The sequence below is a fragment of the Aulonocara stuartgranti genome (assembly GCF_965226115.1).
Source record: "Aulonocara stuartgranti genome assembly, chromosome: 2".
Classification (NCBI taxonomy): domain Eukaryota; kingdom Metazoa; phylum Chordata; class Actinopteri; order Cichliformes; family Cichlidae; genus Aulonocara; species Aulonocara stuartgranti.
Genome location: NC_138940.1, coordinates 26,671,616 through 26,695,613, shown reverse-complemented (window position 1 = coordinate 26,695,613; position 23,998 = coordinate 26,671,616). Strand labels below are relative to the sequence as shown.

At 39.3% G+C, this 23,998-nt stretch overlaps 1 protein-coding gene across 5 annotated transcripts in view; it reads left to right on the top strand.

Annotated features, from left to right (window-relative positions):
* The window catches only part of unc5a (unc-5 netrin receptor A), a 157,830-nt gene that overhangs the window by 5,189 nt on the left and 128,643 nt on the right, over nt 1–23,998 (top strand). For 2 of the 5 annotated variants that reach the window (XM_082547124.1, XM_082547122.1), the window contains exon 1: nt 2,795–2,934. The exons of 1 other annotated variant lie outside the window; for it this stretch is intronic. In XM_082547124.1, coding sequence (XP_082403250.1) covers nt 2,814–2,934 — 121 coding nt within the window. In that variant the 5' untranslated portion in view covers nt 2,795–2,813. Of the gene's footprint in view, nt 1–2,792; nt 2,935–23,998 lie in introns of those variants that run through there. 2 more of the 5 variants (XM_082547121.1, XM_082547125.1) reach the window with 2 other exon arrangements.

Genomic DNA, 23,998 nt, shown 5'->3' with positions numbered 1-23,998 from the left:
TGGAAATGAGGAAAGGAGTGCAGCTGGTGCTGTGCTGGTGGAAAAGGTTAAGAGGCTGTTAAGTTGAATCCCGGGTCTTTCCCTGGACGTTCTAATCAAATGTTATTTTCCCTGGAACTTTTGTCTCTCACTTCCTGCATCATGAGGGGGAAGGAGATGTAACACAGAGCTTTAACCTTTGATGCTGATCTGTTCTCTTGCTGTTTATAAAAAATAAAATAAAAATAAATGTGAAGACCCGTGAATATTTATATCCCAGAAATTATTCACAGTACGACATTTTTAGTGCTGCCAGTGTATTCTGTAGTTGCATTCTCCAGTTTCTTGACCATGACTTTGGTGACTTTTATTTAACCAGACTACAGATGGGGCCATCCAGAGCTGTGCACCCTTACTGCAAATCTGCAGTAAGAAAAATTAAATGTGAGTAGAACATGAGTACCACTGAGGCTCTTCTATCCACACTGATTTGACTGACCCCCGTTTAGGCATCGTCAGAGGCAGCTGTGTCCCAGTCAGTAGCACAGAGGAGCTCTGAGCAGAGCTGTTGGACAATCTTCGCCGGGCTGATTTACAGCAGGAATTTACAGTAATAGTAAAATTCAGAAAAATGGTTTTCATGTAGCCTCAGCGTGAGGAAATCAAATAGTTTTTATGTATTTATAGTAACACTAGGAGGCTTGATCATCACGGATACCATTAATAATCGGAGAACAACAACAGATTTGTGTGATTTTTAAACAGCTGTCTGTGGAGAATACACTTCATTACTATTAGCGGGAAAATAAATGTAGGGGTACCAACATGACGTCTCGGAGTCTGTGTGGGCGGGTGTGAGTGATACATGGGAAAAACCCATCTGAAAACACTCTCTTTGGGGATTGGCCTTGAGATGCAATCTTGTGTGATAAGGCTTTCCTGTATTTGTTTTTACTATACATGATGTACTGTCTGGTTGCTAACACTGCACAGTGAGAATAGCAGTGTGTTAGGAGACGTTTTCAGGTCTTTCCTGTTCTCCGGGTGATCAATACTCTTCTCCAAATGGTTAATTGGCCATCAGTCACTGTCAGAGGAAGTGCGTAGAAACCCAGAGGTGTCTTGGTGCAGCTCATAATAAGAGCCTGTCCAGTCCTCTGGGTCCTCTCTTGGCCTTTACTTCAGGCCAGGTGGTGGCTGGGGAAAGCAGATCTGAATGCAATATGGAGAGCTGTAGATTAATAGTTTCTTACTAAGGCCACCAGGGAGCGATGTGAAAGCCACTTCCACTTCATCACACAGTTGACTGGATGGAAAGAGTGTAAAGCTTGCAGTAGGAAAGGAAGCTTAAAGCAGTGTGAAGGTCATTTGACGTGGTCACACGTTGAAAAGGTTTGACCAGATTTAATCAAATTTATTGTGTAAATGTTTCATTTTTTTCAAATTCTCTTGTCTGTGTGGCAGGTACAGTCGTATGCACGTTTGTGGCAACCCAGGGAAATTACATGTTTCGGTGTTTGTTGTTAGGTTTTTTTGGTTTGTTTTGAACGGAACTAAAGGAAATCTGTGCTGCAACAGTGTAATAAAAAATTAGCACTTTGCACTTCTTCAAATGCTGCTGTTTTTATTTAATGAACTAAAAAAAAAATAATTGGGTTTGGGTAGCCTTGTACCTGTGAAGTCACAGAATTTCATTAAGCTTTTTAAGTCTTAAAGGCTTTAATTGACTCAGTAGGACTCATTAGAAATAATAGCTGATGGTAACATTGAGCAATGACAGGTTCCTCCAAGCAAATGCTGTGCATCTAAAAGCTACTAAAGGTTTAGAGGGGGGGGGGGGAGTGTTATTTGGTCCAAAAACAGCATCTATTAAAAAAAACTTTCAAGTAAAACTGAACCTTTGCAGGAAAGGCCTCCAACCATATTATAATATTTGTCAGTTTTTCATACAATCTGACACGACCCATGTGTTACTGAAATAATGTTAAAGAGTGTTTGTGCCTTGTGCAGTTGCATTATTAAAAAAAAGAATTTAAGTAGTTAATTTACTACTTGCTTTCCAAAGGAACATTTCTTCTTAAGTTCAATTAAAATGTACCAATTTAACTTTTTGTTTAGTTGGTTTAAAAATGAATTTACTCAAAAGATTATGAAAAGCTGAGTTTTGTGGTTTGTTTTTGGGGTTTTTTTTGTTTTTTTCTTAGGAGAACTTGAAGATGTTGTATTGTCAGAAGGCAAAGGTCCACGTTTTGGCATGTTCCCCATGCCCCATTGCTCTTTACACTAGACAGCAACTAGAACACAGCTGTAATTAAGATTTGAATATCAGCTCTGAACATGAACATTATCTTGAAGTGATTAATTCATTGCCACAGGAGTGTAGTAATGGTGGCCTTTATTTGTAGCTAAAACTTAACACTATTCTCTGCTAAAAAGAACAGAAATCTCAGCATAAGCAAGTTCATTTCAGCACTAGTATAAATTAAGCTGCACTGTTTAATCTGAGTAATGACATTGTTTGCATTTCCAAGGTGCCTTGTTAGGGCCCAGAAAAAATATCTGTTTGGGGTTAAAATGGCTCTTTTTTTTCTGTCTTTTAAAAAATGTTTTCACATATTAAATAGCTCAATTTTCCATGTAATCACGGTGAGGAATTCCTATACATTTATTCACATTGCTGCTAGAGGCCACATTTTTAAAAAATGTAACTGCTTGCACAAATGCCAATAGGGCTGTTCTTTTCTTTTTTTCTTTTTTTTTTTCTTTTTTTTTTGCTGAAAGGCAGTCTAGCACAAGCAGAAAAGGCTCCTATGGAAAAGCATACTTACAACCTTATGACTAAAGGCAGAATGTTAAGTATACAAAGTAACATATGGAAAAGCCAGCGTTGTTTTAGAAACATGTTCTGCGAACAGATGGAGTTGAAATGGAGATCTTTGGCCACAGTTACCAAAGGTACGTTTGAAGAACAAAGGAGCAGTAATTGATGAGAACAACATTAACGACAGAAATGTACATTTTCTGCGTTTGTGTTGTGTGGCTGTCAGATACTGCATGGAGGGAAGAATGTATTCAACTAAACATCAGAATATTCTGCATGTACAATGTAGTTGACTTACCCAATTCTCAATTTGTTACCAAAACTAAATACTGATATATTTAAGCATAAACTACTTTATCAAAAAGTAAAGCAGACTGTTTATTTAAAATGTTAACATTATATTGGCAGGAAACTGGGTGAAATGTTACGGTTGTTGCCGAGTAGCCTGCTAATCTTATGCTAACGTTATTACTTAGCATAAAGTTAGCTACAGTACGTTAGCTTAAACATTTATGTAAATCCCGCTATTGTAAAGTGTAGCTATGTCTTAAAAAATGGTAATGTGTATTAATGTTAGACAAGGTCAATAATTTTATGTTTTGTGTGTTAAACTGAAACTTACTAAACTTGAATTCTTCAAACAGATCTCAATGCCACTCTTAGGTGCTTTGCTAAATTAGAAGCATTTCCTTCCTTGTTCTGCAAAGTTTGATAGTATTTTTTTACATATTGTGTTTTGTAAAATTAGTCGTCACCCCTTGGTCACTCACCAAGTCGTGATAACTGCAAACTGCTTCAATACCCAACCCTTACTACCTTATCAATGAGTTGGGGCGGAGTTATCATGGAGGTAAGCACCAGTTGCCATATTTCATTTGCTGTGCTTGTGGGGATTCTTCAGTATGTAAGGATAAACTATAATACTTTATTGTTTTCAGAATTTTGGTATCAAAAGGGTATCACAAGAATTGGATGTAGTGAGATCCCAAGATGCGAGAAACTTCTATAGTCAAGAAGCAGAAACTAAAACTAGGCTGGCTTCTATAAGAGGAAATAACTTAAAAGCCGTTTTTAAAATTCACCATAAACTATATTTTAAAAAAAACAAACCCAAACTGAAGCTTTTGGAATAGTTCTCACAGTCCCCAAGCCTGAACAGGAGAGATTAAAAAAACACTACCGTATGTGCATGTAAGGCAGCCAAAAATCTTTCTGATATTTATTTTAATAAGCTCTGGCTTATTATGGCGTCTGAAGTTTCACATATGCTACATTTGCTCTTTAATGTCTTGTGTTAAAAGCTGCCATTTTCACTTAAATTATTATTGAAAAAAACAAATAAATTATAAGATTTTAAATTCCACAGGAAATTATGTATATATTTTTTCGTGTCTGTTCCATTGCTATTTGTGAATTTTCAGCAGCTTCCTCTTAATTATACAAGATAGCACTTTAAGCTCACTTCACACCTACAGCCAAATGTATGGCTCATTGTTATGCTTTCCCCTATTTAGCATGGCATGTAAAAGACATAATTAGAAATCACCTAAGGCTACCCAGACAGCCCTGCTGGCGCTTGATTGACAAGGGTATCTGAGAGAGGTCTGGCTCAGCCTGAGCCAGAATTTGTCATCTTGAAGTGATTTTGTTGACAAGACAGGAGGCACAGTGACCTTTCCTAATTATATGTATGTGTCCAGGCACCAATGCCTCAGGCAAGCAATTCAACTGAGTCAACAGTGCGCTGACTTTGGGCACACATTCAGGCCCAGACAGCATGTTGTGTAGTAAGGTTACGCTTTACTGGACTTAGCAGTAAACTTGTTAATAATTCAGCATTGATATGACATTACAAATGTCACTTGTGTCATTTTCTGGGGGTTCTTACATTGCTTATAGAAACGTAAAGAAACAAACACAAGGATAAGGTCAGATCCCCTCATTTTTGTTGCCTTCCCCCTTACACTTGTACCTGAAAAATCATTCTGATGTTACTCTTTGCAAGTTGAGCCCCACAAAACATGAACCATTTATTATCCACCCTAAAAGCGTAGCAGCGAGCGAACAACCTCTCTGATCTATGTAGGTCCCCCTATTTTTTTCTTTTTCTTTTTTCCAAACAAACCATTTCCCGATGTGAAATGAGGTCTGAACATTACAGATTCAAAGCTTAAAGCTAAGCAGCAGATTTTCTTGGCAAGGCCATCAGGAACGCTAGGCTCACGGAAAACACATTCAACTCCTCACTCCAATAGAATTAATCATAACAACACAGCTTCCATTGAGGCTAGATCCTTCCTTTTTACGGCACGTATTGCACTTGATTACGGCTTCTGTGGATTAAAATGTCCGCTGACAAGGCATTCACGTCGAATCAAAGTGTGGTTTTTGTTTTTTGTTTTTTTTTCCACACCTGGAGTTTCTTGTCACTGACACTTGAATTTCAAAAACTGAATACAGAGCAGCTCTCCTCCGGCATTGTTGTTAATTGCCTACTGCTTTCCAGTCTTGTGTGTCAGGCAGAGTGGATGCTGAAGGTTTAGTAGTGTTAGTCAAGTAGGCTCTTATAATGTAAAGTAATCATTTCGGGTAGGCCTGACATTGATGCAGTGCTGCATGGTGTTATGGTAAAACATGTCGGACTGAGAATTTTATAGAAAAAATTATATTTTAAGAATATTGGGTCACTTCATCAATTAAGTATCTTGTAATGAATTGGAGCACTCTGTGGTCATCACCTACTGGTGCCATTAAAATAAGAGATTAATGGATGATCAGTCAATGGTTTTTCTGTTCAGTGGAGTCCCGTGTAAAGCAGCTTTTTATATTAAAAGCTTACACGGTACAAACCCTTGTAATCATGTGAAGTTCTCGTCTCCTTATGGCGTTTGGTTGGCTACATTTGCTCAATTATTGGGCTACTGTAAGCACTATTTACTTTATCATTACGTGCCCGTATTGGATTTTCTCAGCTACAAGTTGGCAGGCAATTAGATCCAATATCTCTTGGAACGAACATCTAACTACAATCCATTTTAAAAACTGACACTGGTAAATGTTTGATCAAGCCTAAGGAAACAAGTGCTAAATTAAAAAAAAGAAAAGAAAAAGGTCTCGAAATTAAACACTGCTCTGAAAATTACTGGTATGCCCAGATTCCCAGTGGCTACCTGCAAATATATGATGTTGCCCATGTAGCAATATAACATTTTCTGGGAAAAAACAAAACACTGAAAATAGCTCAATATGTGGATGCTGGTAAAAGAATGGACACAAATCGAACGATCACAAACACAATGTGAAGCACATGCTCTTTCAATTAGACAGGCAACTAAAAGAAAAACAGCTCAGGGCTATTCACTCACACCTATCTCCCATCCATTATCATTCTTTGCTCCCACCCAAAGCTGTCTTTGCACCTCACCTCACCCCTCCCCAAACACATTTCAGTGGCACACCTATTGAGGGCTCATTATGTTACTAATAGAGGAATCAGTAGGATGTTTGAGAGAAGTTGTAAAAGTGCAATAAACTAAACTAAACGGGTATTGTTTAGTTTGTCTTTGTTTGGCTGGGGATTGTAATCCTTGCCTATTTTAATGGGGCCGTCTTCTGCAGTGGAAGGAGTTTCAAAACGTAAGGCTGTAAATGTTGCCATACAGATTCAATATGTGGTGATAGAAGCTTTTGTTCAGTAGGTTTATGTACCTTTGTTTGGCTCACAGGTTGCCAGTTAAGTCCAACTGTTGCTGTAAGTTTGGGAACTACTGTATATGCTGACATAAGCATTACATTTTCATGTGGGCGGATTTATTGAAATTGGGTTCTCCAGCCTCCTTTGTCAAAGACAGCATGATCTCACCATACAGCCTCCACTCCAGCCTAACAGATGCTACTTTAGCTTAATTGGACACTGAATAATGTGTATTTTCTAGTATGCTTTTTATGGACTTGAAAGTGCTTTTACAGATTATTGATTGTAATTTTGCCGTTGCTTCTTTTGGGCACTGCTGGCACTGTTCAACACATTTAGTCAAAACAACAAAGCTCGGTTCAGTTTGCTCATTTAATTAATTTGCCTACATGGAGTTGAGGCAGGAAGACATCTGGTGACCAATAAACAAGGATATGCAAAGTTATTTGTTGTATGGGGCTGTCATTTAATGAATGTGAGTTGGTGTCCAATTTTATGGGTTGATTGAATGTATGCTGGCCTCTGATCAAGCTCGGCTTGTACGATGTTGTTAACAGCTTCTCTAATGACTTCATCCAGCCTTTATTTATGTGCCACAGTAGCAAATTTTCCCTCCTAATTCAGAACATCTCATCACTCATAAGCAGAAGACACTTTAGAGTCTTATTCATCTTAGTTATCCAAGATTTGACAATCTAATTGGAGATGACAAGTCAGTTGGAAACATAACAGTTCTGAAGCACAGTGATTTTGAGAAGGGGCTTGTGCAGCTGGTTTTAAAAGCCTAAATCTCCACCTTTTTCTGGCTTGCTCAGGCATGTAAACGCACAGGAATTGGTCACAAAATGTTGCCAAATGTCTTATATGTGTTTAAAGTGCCGTGTAGTAGGGCTGCACGATTACGCCCAAAATTACAATAAGAATTATTTTCATTAATACTCAACTCAGTTTTATTTACATAGCACCACATCACACCAGCAGCCACCTCAAGGAACATTTTATTATAAGATAAAGATCCTACAATAATACAGAGAAAACCCCAATAATAAGACTCTATGCCCTATGAACAAGCACTTGGCAACAGCAGGAAGGAAAAACTCCCTTTTAACAGGAAGAAACCTCCGGAGGGGCCCAAAAGCTGAAGACTTTTAAACACTCTAGGAATCTCAAATTAGAGATGGCACGATACCACTTTTTTATGTCCGATACCGATATCATAAATTTGGATATCTGCCGATACCGATATGAATCCGATATAGTGTTTTTTAATCAACAAAACTGTTTTTTAAATATCTTGCTGCATTTTGTATAAGTTCATACTCAAGTTTAAAACAACAAGTACACTAAAGCTATTCTGTTATACCTGTATGCAAAAAAAATATTTCATAGTTCAGCAATACTGATCAATCTAATAAACTTAAACCTACACCATCCTCCCTATTCTGGTATTTTAAAGAGTACTTAGCATAAATATTAAGCAACCTAACTAATAGGGTTCCAACTCCCAGCAACAACAAAAATAAATAAATAAAAAATAGGGAACCACCCCTCACGCTCCACCTCATGATGCTTAATCGACGTAATCAACCTTAATTTGATGCAGTGTGAAAAAAAAAATGCACAGAAATCAATTATTTTTCAAGAAATATTAAATAGATTCAACATCTTTCTTCAACAAAATTGCAGACTGCACAGATGGTACCTTCTCAAAGGAAAAAGTACTATAGCTTACTAGGGTATATATATTAGACTTAATAGTTACTATATACAGTAATTGACTTCTATTCATTTTACATCAAATTAAAACTTTGGGTGTCAGATAATTATTTATTAAAAGCTCGACATTTTAAATGAGAATAAGAAAGAAAAGTATGTCTTTGTGCCCCCTTTTCCCTGTTAATGCCCTATCGGCCCCCCTGGCTAAACTTTGCTAGATCCGCCCCTGCACAGTTACCAGCGTCAGCTACGTAGAAAAAGATCCTCGAGTAGAAAGTAATATTAAATACATTCTAACAACAGCTGATCAAGCTTAAACGTGCTGCTGCTGTTCAGCCGCTGGTTTCCTCTTTCTGGTGCAAAGTGGGCCAAAAGCAAACTAGAGTCACGGACTCGCGACAGAAAAGCCGATCAGCTGATCGTTAAGCAGTTTCATGATTGAAGTAGCAGCAGGAGAGGCAGTCGCTTGTTAAGCTTAACGCAGGAATGCTTTACAAACATTCAGAGATGGACTTACACACTTGCTTTACTTCTCTCGGGATAACTTTGTCGGAGATGAAATGCCGGGTTGCTAGCGAAGCTCCAAATGCTATCCAGACCACCGACAGGTCCCGCATGCCACAGCCGCTCTATCACGTGATGCATACTGCTCCGACGTGCTAACGTTCTGAGGTGAGTTACGGCGTGTTGCAAGTTTTGTGAGCTGCTTTCGTGATATTTAATGGATCGGATTACATTTCTTATTTTTCTCCGATATCCGATCCAGTAATTTAGGTCAGTATCGGACCGATACCGATACGTAATATCGGATCGGTCCATCTCTATCTCAAATAAGCCTGCAGTCCAAGAGCAAAGATGATATGGTACTTTGAGGTCTTTAAAATAAGAAGGGGGATTATTGAATATAAATTAATTATTGAAGAATACTGAAGAAGAGACGAATTTTACATTTGATTTTGGAGGCAATAAAGAGAAGCTAATGTGGGACAAATATACTCTCTTTCCTGTCCCTGTCAGTACTCTCACTGCAGCATTCTGGATAAACTGAAGGTTTTTCAGGGAGATTTTAGAATGACCTCATAATAATGAATTACAGTAGTTCAGGTTAGAAGTAAAAAATGCATGAACAAGTTTTTCAGCATCACTCTGAGACGTGATATTTCTATTTTTAGAGATATTGTGCAAATCCAAGAAAGCAGTCCTACATATTTGTTTATGATGCATATTGAAGGACACATCCTGGTCAAAGAATCCAAGGTTCTTCAGCGTTACTAGAGGCTAACTTAACCTCTCAGGCTCAAATTAAGTTTTTGTTGCTAATGCACAAAAGAATACCTGCAGTTGTACTTCTTAGTAAAAAAAAAACCTCATAAAATATGTATGTGGGGTAATCAGGTTGTTAGCTTTTACTTGTTATAAATCTGCAACGCCTGCCTTGACAGGGTTAATGGCATTACCTAGATATTGAGGTTACAATTACTTTTTGAATTATTTATTGATTTAAGTGACAGAAAATGTGTTTTTTGCTCTGTCGCATTAACAGAACACTGCTTTCACATCTGTGCGCAAAATAGGTCCTTCCAGTTCACCTAAAATTAATAACAATTAAATAATTATAATTAATAATGAATTTGGTGTGTCTCTTAAAAAGATAAACACAAAGAAATCAACAAGGTGCTACATTTTTCTTTTAAGTTGTTACATTTCTGTTAATCAGTCTTTAGAAATTAATCTTTGCAGACAAATAATAGAAAGTCCTTCATTCATTTCACCTGCACGATGGATATGGATAAAACGGCGTGCTTGACAGCTGTGAGGTCCCTCTACATGTCCCCTACAGCGTTTTGCATACAGCACTGATATTGCCACTTTCGAAAAAATAACAGCATGAGGGGATAACAAAGCTTTTGTCCTGCACGTTGACCATTTTCCTGAAACATTTATTGCTCACTGGGAGTAGTGGACTGATTTCAGGTGGATACGGTGACATGCTTTTATGGATGTCTGAATTGACGCTGGATGGATTTACATTGTTTTTGTGTGTTTTGTGGCCTCATGCATTCATCATACTGCAGTTTGTGGAGGGTTTAATAACTTAGTTGTGTTGCTTTGTGGTGCAGACACAACTCTACAGCTCTTTGCATATCATTTTATTCTTGATTAACATCCCTTCTGCTAATTCCAAAGTCTTTCCAAACAGCGGATGCTGATCTGCTTCAAGGGACAAGCTTTTCACCTCCTGCTTGTGTCAGACATTTGATTTTTGTTGTCTTTTAACTTAGTGTTACTTGTCTAGACTAGTCCAGGAAATTTCAAGCAGCATAGTGCAGGGAACAGCTGTGACTGGCAGATGTAGGCATGTGGTCAGGCACTGATTGTGGAGCACTTGATTTGCTTCTGCTTTGCATTTTAATTGATGGAGGATGTATTTTAAATATCCCTTAAAGTTCATTTTATTTTGCAGACCTGCTGTACAGTTTTGTGAATAAAAATGTCTGTGAAATGTAAAAATAATCATAAGTGAAGTAATGTAATGCTGAGTTATGATCTGTTTCCTGTAGCTATTTTGATTGTGCCAACATGGAGTGAAATCTATGAACTCCAGGCTCCCGATCTTGTCAGGAATAACCATGTGTCTGCATTGTACACAAGAAAATTTTCATTTAAACATCTAGAGTAAGGATGTTTTATGACTCACAGACAGTTTGGAGGTTGAATTTCAGAGTTTCAATTTCAAAAGTCTTCCTTTGTGTCAGCAAGAAAACACCGGCCCTACTCTGTATTGTTAAAAGCCACAATAAGTGAGTAACACAGAAGTCCTTCATCTGTACTGAAGTGTTTCACAGAATTTCACGGACAATTTCTTAGACTTCAAAAAATTCCCAGTGTTGTAGTTATAAACCTTCCAGATTGAGAGCTGCAGTCTTCATAGATTCCTTTTGGTTTCAGAGCTTCCAACGGGACCTTTAGATGAACTCCCTCAGTCTTTTCGTACAGGGGTCTTGTGGCACCAGGGGGCTCCACTGAGTCAATGTGGTCTGGCACTGCAAGGGGAGTGGTTCAGGACCAGGTCCGCTTAATCTTTACCTGATATGACAACTTAATAAAGGCCCAATAATCCTCCATGAATGGTCTCCCTCTGGAGGGTTTAGGGGTCTCCGGACACTGGGAAGTATTTTTCTAAAGGTCTTATTACACTTCTGTATCACCATTACTGTCTTATAAGACAAGCAGGAGGAAATGAATAGATTGCAATGTTAGGAGAAAGAGATCAAGGGGAGGGAAGTCAGCAGAAAAAGGTTTTCCTCTAACCTGTTATTTATAAGCCTTCGCCACCTCCCCTTTGTTGAGCGGATATATCTTTTTTATTTTTTTTCACTCTCTACATGCACAGCAAAACAGCGAGCAGGTGCAATGTGTCATCACGTCATGCTTGTTATTAAAGAAAAAAGATCCTGGAGACTTTAGACCTCATTTTGAATCATCCCTGTAATGTGTGGCAGAACTGCCGTCAATACAATTTAAAATTAATTATTTAATTTATTTATTTTTTACTGATAACTCAGACAGATTGGTTTCAGGCTAAATTGTCAAAAAGCCAAATGCAGTTTGCCTTAATTTTCCTTTTTTTTTTGGCCTCGGACTCGGTGTGACTTTGTGTTGATATTTCCTCTAACTTTTCTGGCTGAGTCAGATTGCTGCTGAAAGTGTCATTGTTAAACTTTTTCACCTTAGATACATATTTTTCAGTTATTTTCCTGCAGAATTGTTACTGTGAAATCCCAAGCTTTTACACAGAAGAGCAGAGTAATCATTTTAAGAAGATCATTTGCTGCTCAAGAAAAAAAAAAGTCTTTTATCTTTGTGCACTCTGCTACGGAAGTCTTGAAGTCCTCCCCGTGCACATTTGTAAGAACGGATTTGTCCCACTCGTGTTCAAAGGATCAAGATGAAATTGTGAAACAAACCAGTCCCGTGTTTAAAAAAGGACCTCCGTACTTGGATAACATTTTTAAGATCTTACAAAGACTCCTTTCTCTTGCCTCAGCAGCCTTCAGCTTTGCCTCTTTATCGAGCTTTTCTTACCTTTCAGATTTCATTTTATTAATCAGCGGCATAGCTTAGTCTTCTCACTCATTACAGGATCCTGAGAAGCTGACAGGATCATTAGGAAATACAATTTTTGTCTTCTTCTGTGTCAGCTTTATCTATATAAAACCGCAGATCAGACTTCAAATATGAGTCAAACACATTCCCAGCACTGAGCTAAGTAGCACAGTTTGGTAAAGATTCATGGGTCAACTTTTTTTCCCTCCTCCCTCAAACATAAACTAAAGCATTATCTGTGCCCATGCTCTGTAACAGGCTGCCATTTTGTGTTAAGCCAGCATTGATGCAGAGCGCCTCCACAGCCTGTTGGAAATTGCCAGCGCCTAAAGCAAACAGTAGGGCCTCGAGTCCCACAAGTATGAAGCAGCCAAGTAAACCCATTAACTGCCTATAGAGTGGTTTGTGCATTTGTCTCCACATGATAGTGTCCACAAATTAACCGCAAGCTGACTTTACTGTTTGCTTTGGCGAAGTAAAGTAACCACAGAGGGGTCAAACAACACTTCAGTCATTCCGCAGATAAGTGACGTGAGTGAAGCCTATTGCTACATTTGTGATGAAAGTAGTGGGATAAATGTGTGGACTCTGCAGACGTGCTTAATTTCCAGTGTAAAAGTTGCATTGTGTAAAGTGCAGTAATGCTGGCAAATCACAGCCTAAGCATTTCACTTGGAAGATGTAATTTGACAAGTCTGCAGCATTTCATTTTGGGGCACTGAGGCATGATACTTTCTTACTCTGAATACTTCAATCCCCCCACCCCACCTCAGCCCTCAAACATATGATGCATACTGTACAAATTATTTGAATCGCCAGAAGGTGTTTGATTTATGCTGAGTCTGAGCTATCAGCTCCAAACAGGCCATGTAGCTTCTCTTATCATCTTACCCAGCCGCTTGCACAATTTCTGCATGTTTTTTTGAGCTCAGCCCTAAATGTGATGACAATAGTCATGAACAGCACATAAAGACAAAAACTGCCACTTGCAGCAAAATGAGTGCCTCCCCCTCTCGCTTAAATTTTTTTTATTTAATTTTTTCCTGATTCCTCTACAATGTGTTTGACAAGAAGAGCTGGCAGTGTTACACGGTGGCACAATTCAGGCTGTCGTGGGCGATGCCCACCCCGACCCCTGTCACGCAATTAGCTTTCTGCTTTCCAGATAGCGAGAACAAAGGTGAACTCTGAGGAACCGAGGCTGGGTTCAGTCAGAGTGGATGGGTGTGTATGACACTCTGATGACTCCAGGGCGCTTTTCTTGACCAGAGGAGTCGTTGGCTGTCACTAAACATCACTGTCTTCCTCCCCACTAATGGCATCTCCAGATTGTGCTACGGTGCTATGAGGAACAAAGGCTGGTTGTATGAGATACAGAGGCGGGAGGGGGGGAGAATGGAGCGACCCCATTAGGGGCTGCGGGCTGTGGTTTGTGACAGTGGCTGCAGACCTATAGAAGTGTCATGACAGATATGAACCGAGGAACAATTATGGGGTGATGTGCTTGAAGCTAAGCTGTCCAGTCCTTTAACAATAGCAGGGGGACAAAAGTGGTGAATGAATAGCAGAGCAATAACATTTATTCTCACTAAGGTGTTCGATCAACACACAGATGCATTCACATACATGCAACTGTAGTTTTTTAAAGCATGTTAGGCCTCGGAAACTGCTAAAATTAAGTAATGATACGGGAGTAATCAAATGTTAGTGTTACGCTTCCCCCTTTTTTCTGTGATGTTTTATTCATGAAGTTAAATTCAAAAGGTGAGGGTGTTAACAAAACATAACCAAATGCAGAATAACAACAAAATGAAATGTTATGAAGAATAATTTGTAATTTTCCTGTGGCTACGGAAATAGATAAATTCAATTGACGGAGCTGAATATTTTTCCTGGTAATGGCTTGCTTCTGAATTAATTTTTATTATATGCAAATTTGCATTATCCTTCCAGTAATCAATCTAAAATGGCATATTTTTTTGTACTGCTGCCAACAGTAAAATATGAGGCAAACAGCAGGAGTGCAATGATGTGATCCTTATAAAAGTTTGGTTGGCGTAAAAGAGTCACTAGGAGGCAAAGTAAATGGCGTGTTTTTCGAAACACTTTTGATAGTGATGATAGTCCAAATAGTGCCGCTGTAGTTGGGAATCACAAATCCTTAAACTAAATCTAAACATGCCGTTCCTTATCTTTGCGCTCCCTTTAATAGCTGAACTTAGTTGGATTGAATAACAAGGCCAGAATTCATAATAGTTTAAAATCACACGTAGCCCCAAACTAACAAGAGAAAGCGACTGACGTTAATGTACTGTTTTAGCCGTCAGTCTCTCCAGGATATTCTTAAACTCATCCTTTTATTGCCCGTGTCACCGTTTTTGTCCGAGGCTGACTCATGAAACATAATGTGTTCTCTGGTTTTAGCTCCCCTTTTTTTTGGAAAAAAATATCTTTTCCTCATTTCGTCTCTTATTTGGAGCACCAAGGTTATTTTTTTCCCCCCGCATTTTTAATTCAAGTCCCGGGGAATATTGTGTGCAAAGTCAGAATGCTATATGTGCCATGTTTCTGCAAAGCATTGCAGGAGTACAACACTTGGCATCAGCGTTGTCACAGTAAATCTCTGTCTCCATGACACTTGGAGTCAAAACATGAGCCTGGAAATGCAAGCCCACCCCCCTCGCAACACACAAACACACACTCACACACACATAAATGTCAAGATATTTGCTAGTTCTCTTTCCGGGGCTGGAGCTACTAATTGTTCTGATAGAGTTTAATGATATTGCATCCAAAAAAAAAGCACTTTGGATATTTCCAGCTTCAAGATTCGGCCTCTTTTTTCCCCCCTAAAGGGAAGGTCACAGCATGTACTGGTCTTTATGTCTAAGTTTCCCCTGCAAAAGCTGCAAAGTCCCACAGGTTTAGCAGTAATACCCTGGTTAATTCCCCTGCATGTCGGGTTATTGCTGTCAAAGCTCCTGTGTCAGTTTATCCTCAAATTAGGGCTTATTCTTTAATTTTTACTGATGGCTCTATTGCTCCTAGTTACCGTGAATGCCCCACTTACCCACAGCCATAGAGAGAGATGCAAACACACTGGAGAATCTGCAGTGTATGCTTTTCTATGACACACAGATGCAAAATAGTGTGTGTTACTATAAGTTTTTATTATTTTTAGCACATGTCTTCACTGGATTTGCTCTTTCGTGGCTCTCCCTCAATCTGGCTTTTCATAAAGATTCAAATGCCTCCTAAAATACTAAAAACAATCCAGTTGTAAATCTGTTGAAAGTCATGTTCATGATATGTTTATAGAAACAGAACTGTTCGCACAGTCCCCACCCACACATTTTGTTATTCACCATGAACAGTTGGTGGCACAGCGGTAGAAATTGAGGTTTCTGAGTTTAAAGTTTCACCCCAGTTGGCATAGTTTGTGGGTTTTTTAATAGCAACCGATCCTCAGTTAAAGTGTAATAATTTCCTCGATGTGAGAATTGAGATTTAAGAGGCTCTGTTTAAAAGCATGGCTCTGACTGTTTATAGAAACAATAGGAAACGATGCTTGAAAATTCTGACACACATTCGATTTTATTTCAAGATGATAATGTTCCTATAATCTACATCATTGATCTTTATCGTTTTGGGGAAAGGAAAAAACTGAACTGACTTCTGTAACAATACGGTGGTTATTTACTTGAACTTCACAACTGCCCCATTGTTATGAATGTCAGCTGAAGATAACAGGAAGGTGTAGGCATCGCTGATATGACTTCATTAAATAAACCCTTGACCCCAGAGATGCTGGCTTGATCTATTTCCTTTAAGTCCATTTGCTTCACCAGAGAACGGAGATCCCAAACTGAGATTACAGCAACACTATCTCCCTATCTTTAATTTAGAAATGCAGGAGGACTTCACATGGGTAAGATGGTTATCCACACTCTGTCTGTCTTGTTTCCTCATGCATGCTAGCTTGCAAGCGCCTCCTCTGAGACCACGTACAGTATTTCAAAAATAGTTTTCTTTGTCTTTTCATTCCCTAATGACGGCTGGCAGGGGTGATGAAGTCAGAAATCTCTAAAAATAAATAAATAAATAAATTTCCATCTTGATGCTTTGGAAGCCTCTGAGACTAGACACAGGGAGGCTAACTAACCAGCGCACTAACACGAGCAGCATGGCTTTGAAATGAGCTCTTTTTCTCCTTTTTTGCTTTTTCCCTCTGAGACGTGCATGTTTGCATTGCAGCAAAGGGGGTGAGCACACAGGGGCAGCCAGGAGCAGCTCCCCTGTAGCTGCAGCCTGATCAAGGACGTTTCTGCAGGGGCGGTGGTAAATCAAAGCTTGGGATGATCTCACTCAAACCACAAAGCCTGCCCTGCCTCCAGAATTATCTAGGTGTATTTGGGGGAGGTGGAAGTGAAGGTCTCCTAATTCTGGGTGGCATTGGCTGTTAGCTTGAACAGTCTACATCGTCACAGCTTTGCAGCAAATGCACAGCTGCCAAAATATCTGACATAACTAGAATTCCCCTTTTAATTAAATGGTGGCATTACGAGGCCGGGAAATTTACTGTAATGTCTTTGTGTATTAAATTGATTATGTGGTAAAATTAGAAACCTTAGCATCCAGACATGTCAGAAAATACAGCAATTCAGGAGCTTTTGATCAGTGTTGGTAAATGTCTTAGAAAAAATGTGTTTTCTGCTTTGCAGAAGGGTTTTAGCTTAAGTTGAGACAGGGGTCCGCCTGTCATGATGGAGCATTGACTATGATGTCTGGAGGGCTTTCATCTTTGCTCTTTACATTTGCCTTCCAAACACTGAAAGGCTGAGAAAACAGTGCAATTTGTCTAAAAGGAAGCGACTCCGATCAATAGAATTTTCATTACAGTTATGTTTTCATACTGCAGCCGAGGCAGGGTGTGGAGGTCTGATGAATGAAACATTAACGTTTGAGGCACTCCTCACCCCCCCCCCCCCCCCCCCCCCCCCCCCCTCCTCGCTTTCAGTCCTCGGCTCGCAAGCACTGTCACTGTGATGATGCGAAAGCACCAGGATGAGAGTGTGTGCGCTGGGACCTGATTCTCCTCAATGCCACGTCCCCGGTTAACAGCTGTCTGTTTTGTCATTGTAGATTTCAGGCGGTGTCGTGGGTTTGCAAAAGGGGAAAGACCAGAAGGCGTGATCTTTCTGAGAGCTGCACTTTATTGAATTATCCCCCACTCGTCCCATTCTGAGAGGTGGAGTTAAGCAGCTTACCTGCAGCCCTGAAAAATACATGAGCACAGTCCAGCAAGGAATCAAGTTGGGTCTCCTGGGAATAGCAGTATTCATATTCGGTGTATATACATATAATACATTCATATTGTTATTGGACTTTCTGTCTCTGTCTGTATTTTGGCCAGAGGAAGAGAAATCAGAGTCAAAGTAAAGCGTCACATTGTGTAAGCATACGTTTATTTTGGTGTAGTGTATTTTTCTTGCTTTTATCTCATTTATGCTCTTCTAACCCCTTAGTTTGTCAAGTCTGATCTCCTAAATGTAAAAGGCAGCTTTGGACACTACTATGCCTTAAACTTTGCTACAACATGATACAGCCTCCATGCATAAAATATGGCCCATGAAAGGAAATGATTTTCCAGGTTCGATGAGTGGAAGTGCCTGTGACCTCATTTTCCAGGCGCTTCTCTCAAGAATTTGCTGTTGCTAAGTTTGGAGAAAAAAAAGTATTTAATACAAGATTGTAAATAACTGAGTTTTCTGTGACAGCCTGGATTAGTTTCACCTCTGCCATCGCTGACAGTGTTTGTACTGCAAATCCTGCCCCTTCTTGACTTTCACTGGTCTGTTAGAAAGGACTGACATTGACAAGCAGTTTAACTATTTTCAACTCAAAGCACTGTGAGTGCAGCGGAATGAGGGGGGAAGAAAAAAAAACAGTTGCACGGAGCTCTGAGTGCTGTCAACGCTAAATTTTATAGGATTTGTATAGAAAATGGGCTCTGCCAGCAAAAAGAAGAAAAGGGCACTCTGTGGACTCTTGTGGATGAATGTGAGGAAATGTCTGCAGCCGTGTTCCAAAACATGAGTGCAAGCAGCACGGTTTTGAATAGTTCGTTTAGCAGGGTTTTTTGTTATTTGTCTGTATTTGAAGCCCACGTATTTTTTGGCCATGTCGTAATCGCTGTTTGTTTGAATACTAGGGTGACATGCCCACCAACCCAGATTCAGTGTGAAAGCAACATTAGCATGTGCACTGACAGCACACGTGTGTTCAAATGAGACACCGGAGAGTACACTGTGGTAATTTACACATGTGTAATGCTGATCAGCATCCGTGACAGCACAAGGTGTGGGTTTAAACCGCGACGGCCCGATCTCTAAATCCAGTAAACGTCCCTGTGATACAACAGTGACAGGTCGACCAGATAACGCAACACAAAGGGCAAAGCAAATTGAGCTTACTCTCACAGGGTGCCTATTGCTCATTATGCCCCTGGCAATCACATAACAAATGACCACAGACCTTACAGGTGCAACCGGTTCACACTCCTCGCATATAGTCATTTGCATTATCATCATTTACTATGTGTGTTGTGGCAGGCTAATATATCGCTCAGCGTTTGGCTCGTGTTTACGTGTGCGCGCCTCAGAAGAATGGGAAATTGCACTCTCACATCTCAGTTTACGGACCACCACTCTGGCTGCGTTGCTGTCAGTGGTAGTAAGCAGCAGCTGTGAGAAATTGTCGAGCTTAGAGTTGGTATTTACTCCTCCTGTTCTTTTCTGCTGTGCATCTGCGCAATACTTGTGTTTAAGGTTTAATTGTAATTTTTCTTTCTGCAGCTGTATGTGTTTATCTAACCAGTGATTAACGATCAAGTTCCCAAACTGTACTTTTCTGACTCGTTCACATAAAAACTGAAGTGGGCTAATTAGGTTGTATTTTTACAGGAAACAGTTGGCTGACATGATGGATTGAAAATGCATTCATGACACTTTGTTGTCCAGCAATTTAAGGACAAAATTATTGAATCATTCAGTTGGCCGTCTTGCTAACTAAAACAATTGTGATGTTTTAAAGACACACCTTCCAGTGAACAATTTGTCAAAGTACAGAGGAAGTGGGAAGTGTGGAGGGGGGGTTTGTGATGAAACCTAAATTTTTATTCTCCTCACTGATTCTTCAAATCAAGTTTTGAACCCTCTCATCTTCATCTAGACCACACAACGATCAACGTGCACTTAGTCGTTTTGAGCTACAGTCACACTAGGGGAAAACAGTCGTTGGGGACAGCGGTGCAATCATGTGCAATGAGCTTGCAATCTCATAGCCTTTGAAATGGTTGCTTTGAAGACAGGGAACAGGTCTGCGGCAACTGGCGGTTGGTCACCATCATCAAAACGACTTTGGTGCCATCACGACAGATGAAAACGGCAAAAACATGGAGTCAGTCTGCTTTCCATTTGCAACTGAATGGGGGTGAGTTGGCGATTACGTGCAATCGGTTTGTGACATGTAGCCATTAACTGTAATAAATCAATGAGAATCACAAATCTGTTGTAGTCTACATACGCAGAAATTCATATTAACTACTTAAATGCAGCATCCAGGCATGTCCTCATAGGTCATAGTGACGATGTCGCTTCAGGACTGCAGTTTAGCTGCAAAATGGCACAGACACTCAGCAGCCTTTCTTTTATGGCGCTGATTGGTGCAGACTGAGTCCGATTGATTGCAATGTGTTGGCAATCTGTCTGCGTTTATAAATTAGACAGCAGTTTTTAAACCTTTGCCAAACGGAGAGTGATTGCATTCCATCTCCAGGCAACCTGAGCAGTTGCCTTGTGATCGAATGTGGTTGAGTTTGTGGGTGTTGCGTACTCAACCTCTGGGCAATAACTTGCAATCAGTTTCCTACAGCAAAAAATAAATAAAATATATAAATGTAATCACTGAACAAGCACTTTTTTCTTTCTACTTGTGATGTTACTGGTGACGAATTTATTACATCAAAGGAAAACGATTCAGAAGTAAAAAAGTTTATGAAAAATGAAATTAACCTACCAGTGTTTTTCTAATGCCTACTAGGAAGCGCAGCAAGATGTAATCATCTAGTCAACTAGTTGAGCAAATGTCTAGTTGTTTATCGTAATCATGGTGTCAATTAACATAACTTTTAACAGAACGTGATTGCAGATAAAGTAAAAGTAAGCAGATCTTTTGGGTAAAAATGTTTATTGCTGCTATATTCTTGTACAAGGAAGATGGGGTGGGGTGGGGTTGGGGGTTGGAGGCATCAAGTGACGCATTTGCAACATCAAATACAAGGACTTTCTGAGACTTTTGAATCCTTGGATTTCAGTTTTTACCCATCACCATCTTCCTCCTGCCTGGAAATATGTCTGAGCACACCAGGGTTTAACTGAGGTAGCAACAACAACCACAGCCAAGTGTGATTATCTGTAAGAACTGCCAAATAGGGAGACATCCTTGAATATAGATGAGTTTTTCCCAGCAACTATCCCCACTGTGATCTTCTGCATCTCTATTAGGGATGAGCGATAAATCGGATTTTAATTACAATTACAATTTTGGCTTTTAGTGATTATGAAAACCTGATGATGGGAATAAAATGAGTCCTTTTGGCATTTGTTTTTACTGTGAGGCTCTTGATTTGTTTTGTGTTATAAATCAAGCGTGCCCTTTTCCTTTATCTCCTCTACCTCAAAGCCCAGTCTCACTCATCATGTAGCTCAGATTTAGTCAAGGTGATGGAAAGAAGTCTTTTGTCAACAAGCCTGACCGAAAAGAAGTTAAAAAGTTTCTGGGTTGTTAAAAACACCCAGGAGTCTAGACATAACTCCCACTCTGAAAACCTCATCGCCATCAGGTCCAGGTCTTTTTTTTTTTTTTTTTTTTTCCCCTTTCTATTTATTCATTTAAATTATATTTCATAACAAAACCCCCTAAAAGAGACATGTTAAAATCTAACAAAGCATGTTTGTAATGTAAATGAATAATTGTGTTAAATATATAAGCTTACAAGCTCCTAGAATAGGATGTACCCCCCATAATAACTCATTGTAATATATACATGACATTATTTTTTTATTTGTGGATATAGTACACATAGCATTCGTGACATTGTTCAGTAAATTTGTTTAAATGTTTAATAATAAATATCAAGTGAAAATGGTTTGTGATCAAAGGTGTATATAGCACCAAATCACAACAACAGTCGCCTCAAGGTGCTTTATAGTGTAAGGTAGACCCTACAATAATACATACAGAGAAAAAAACCCAACAATCATATGACCCCCTATGAGCAAGCACCTTGGCGACAGTGGGAAGGAAAAACTCCCTTTTAACAGGAAGAAACCTCCAGCAGAACCAGGCTCAGGGAGGGGCGGGGCCATCTGCTGCAACCGGTTGGGGTGAGAGAAGGAAGACAGGAATGCCCTCACGGTATATCATTCCATATATGTCTATATGTTGTGATAGGAACAATGGTTGTAAGAAACCTAGTTTTAAATACTTATTTATAGTATTATTGTCAATTTGACCTTCAGATTGATCCATTGACCTTGAATTAGAGGTCAGATGTGACATATTTTTAATCTTTATTTTCAACCAATACATCTTTAAGTTGACCTTGAAGACCTTAGTGGATGTAAACTAGATTCGAATGGATTATTAACTCATTCACTGCCATTGACGTCTATAGCCGTCAATTGCAGTGAATGAGTCAATGGGTTTAACTCATTCACTGCCAATGGCTGGCAGTGAATGAGTTAACACGAGCTATCGTGTTTACAGACTGGTTGGCATGCAGTCAAATGCTACCAAAAACATGACCTCCTTGGCGGAGGTAATCATGGTACTTTAACTGACATCATGGTTTAAGGCTGCTTGATTACGGGAAAAAGTATTTTTAAAAAGACTCAAAAGTGCTTTAGAAGGACCAGAAGAGAGAGCGATTCAAATAGTTAGAGCCAAAATCACGTTTGCAGCAATACTTTGAACCCTTAAACTACAATTAACAAAAGTGGTTATTAATGTTAAAGTTCCAAAAAGGATTTGTCGGTTACCTCTTTTACCTCGCGTCTTCCCGTGTCACTAAATCAAACAGCTTTTTGGTGATTGATCAGAAAAGCGTAGGACTGTGCTGACAAAGTGTTGTGATCTACTTTTTGTCTTCTGAGAGAAATTCTGCTCTGATGGGTTGCAGTTCATAAGTGATAGACAGTTCTGTTGCGGCAATCTTTCTTTCTTCATCCAAAGACAGGTGAAGCAGTAAGCTGATGGAAGCACGCTTTTTTTCATTACTGTCTCGTTGTGCATTTTCTCTGCCGCGGCTCATTGCTGCCAGGGCATGAACCCAACTTCTATAAGATCTGAGTCGTTTAGTTTACACGCTTTTGCAGTTTTTGTCCTTTTCTTGACATCATTTATCAAATAGTTTGAATTCTAAACTTTTAAAAGTCTTTTTTTTTTTTCGTTTTGGTTTCTTAACAATAGCCTCATGTTGTGCTGGAAATGTAACCAAAGGTGCTTTTTAAAAAAACAAAAAAACATTTCCCTCTCCCTTCCACTCCAAACACACACTCACAATGTTCCTGATAAATTTCGAAAACAACAAGTGCCTGCTGTGGAAAAGATTACACTAAAGTACAGTATGCTAACATTTAATCTGGGATGATTTATGATTCATGTTTATTATTTCCTCTGAGGTCCAGTCTTCTTATCGCGGTCGTTCTGTTGTAGAAATTTTAGCCGTTGTTTTGTTCCGATAAGCCTAACTTCTGCATTTCCTTTTTATTGCGCTCATCAGTTATTTATTTACCTTCATTGTGGTGACTCATGTTGCCCTCACTGGAGGTAAATGGCAATAAGAGGCAGAACAACATCTACAAGGATCCAGAGCATAACTCATTTTCACAGGGGTTACAGGGTTTCTTTTGCTTTTCCACCACGATCTTATCACAGACTCTGACTGTTTTCTCTTTTGACCTTATTTGAATCCCGAGATAAGCGTCCCTCCAGCAAAATTGGACCAAATTAGTCTTTTATCTGGTGTGTTTTAAGGGAATGCTTTGTCACCAGGCTCGACCAATGTAGATGTGCTCAGCTGCTTGGTTGTCTGATTTGCCCAAATGCGTTTTAGTGGTTGTCAATGCTCATTTAGGTCACCCAAGAGAACTGACCCCTCAGTCTGATTGCCTTTAATGCTTTATCAGATCTAACAGAGAAACTCCTGCAAATCAGTTTTGGCTTAAAAGGATTCTAACACATTACAAACAGTTAAAACGAACACTCGGATTTGTGCAGACAGCTTAGCAGACTCCAGTATTACATTATCTCATTTATCCACATCTGTTAAAAAAAAAAAGTCTTTCTTGACTGCATCAAATATTCAGAGGCTTTAAGTGTGCTGAAATTACAAGATGATTCTAAGCAGGAATGACTTGCAGTACATATCGTTGTTTGAGAAATGTGAAGTTTCACAGCTATTCTAGACATAGACGCCCCATTATCAGGTTTTTCATGGATTTGCTTTAGATTAAAAGTGTTAATCTGCTTTATTATTAGAGCTGTAATTGCACGAGTACATACAGAAGTTCTGCTCCTTCCATCACAAACAAATCTCCTTTTCCAGACTGTAAAGCCTA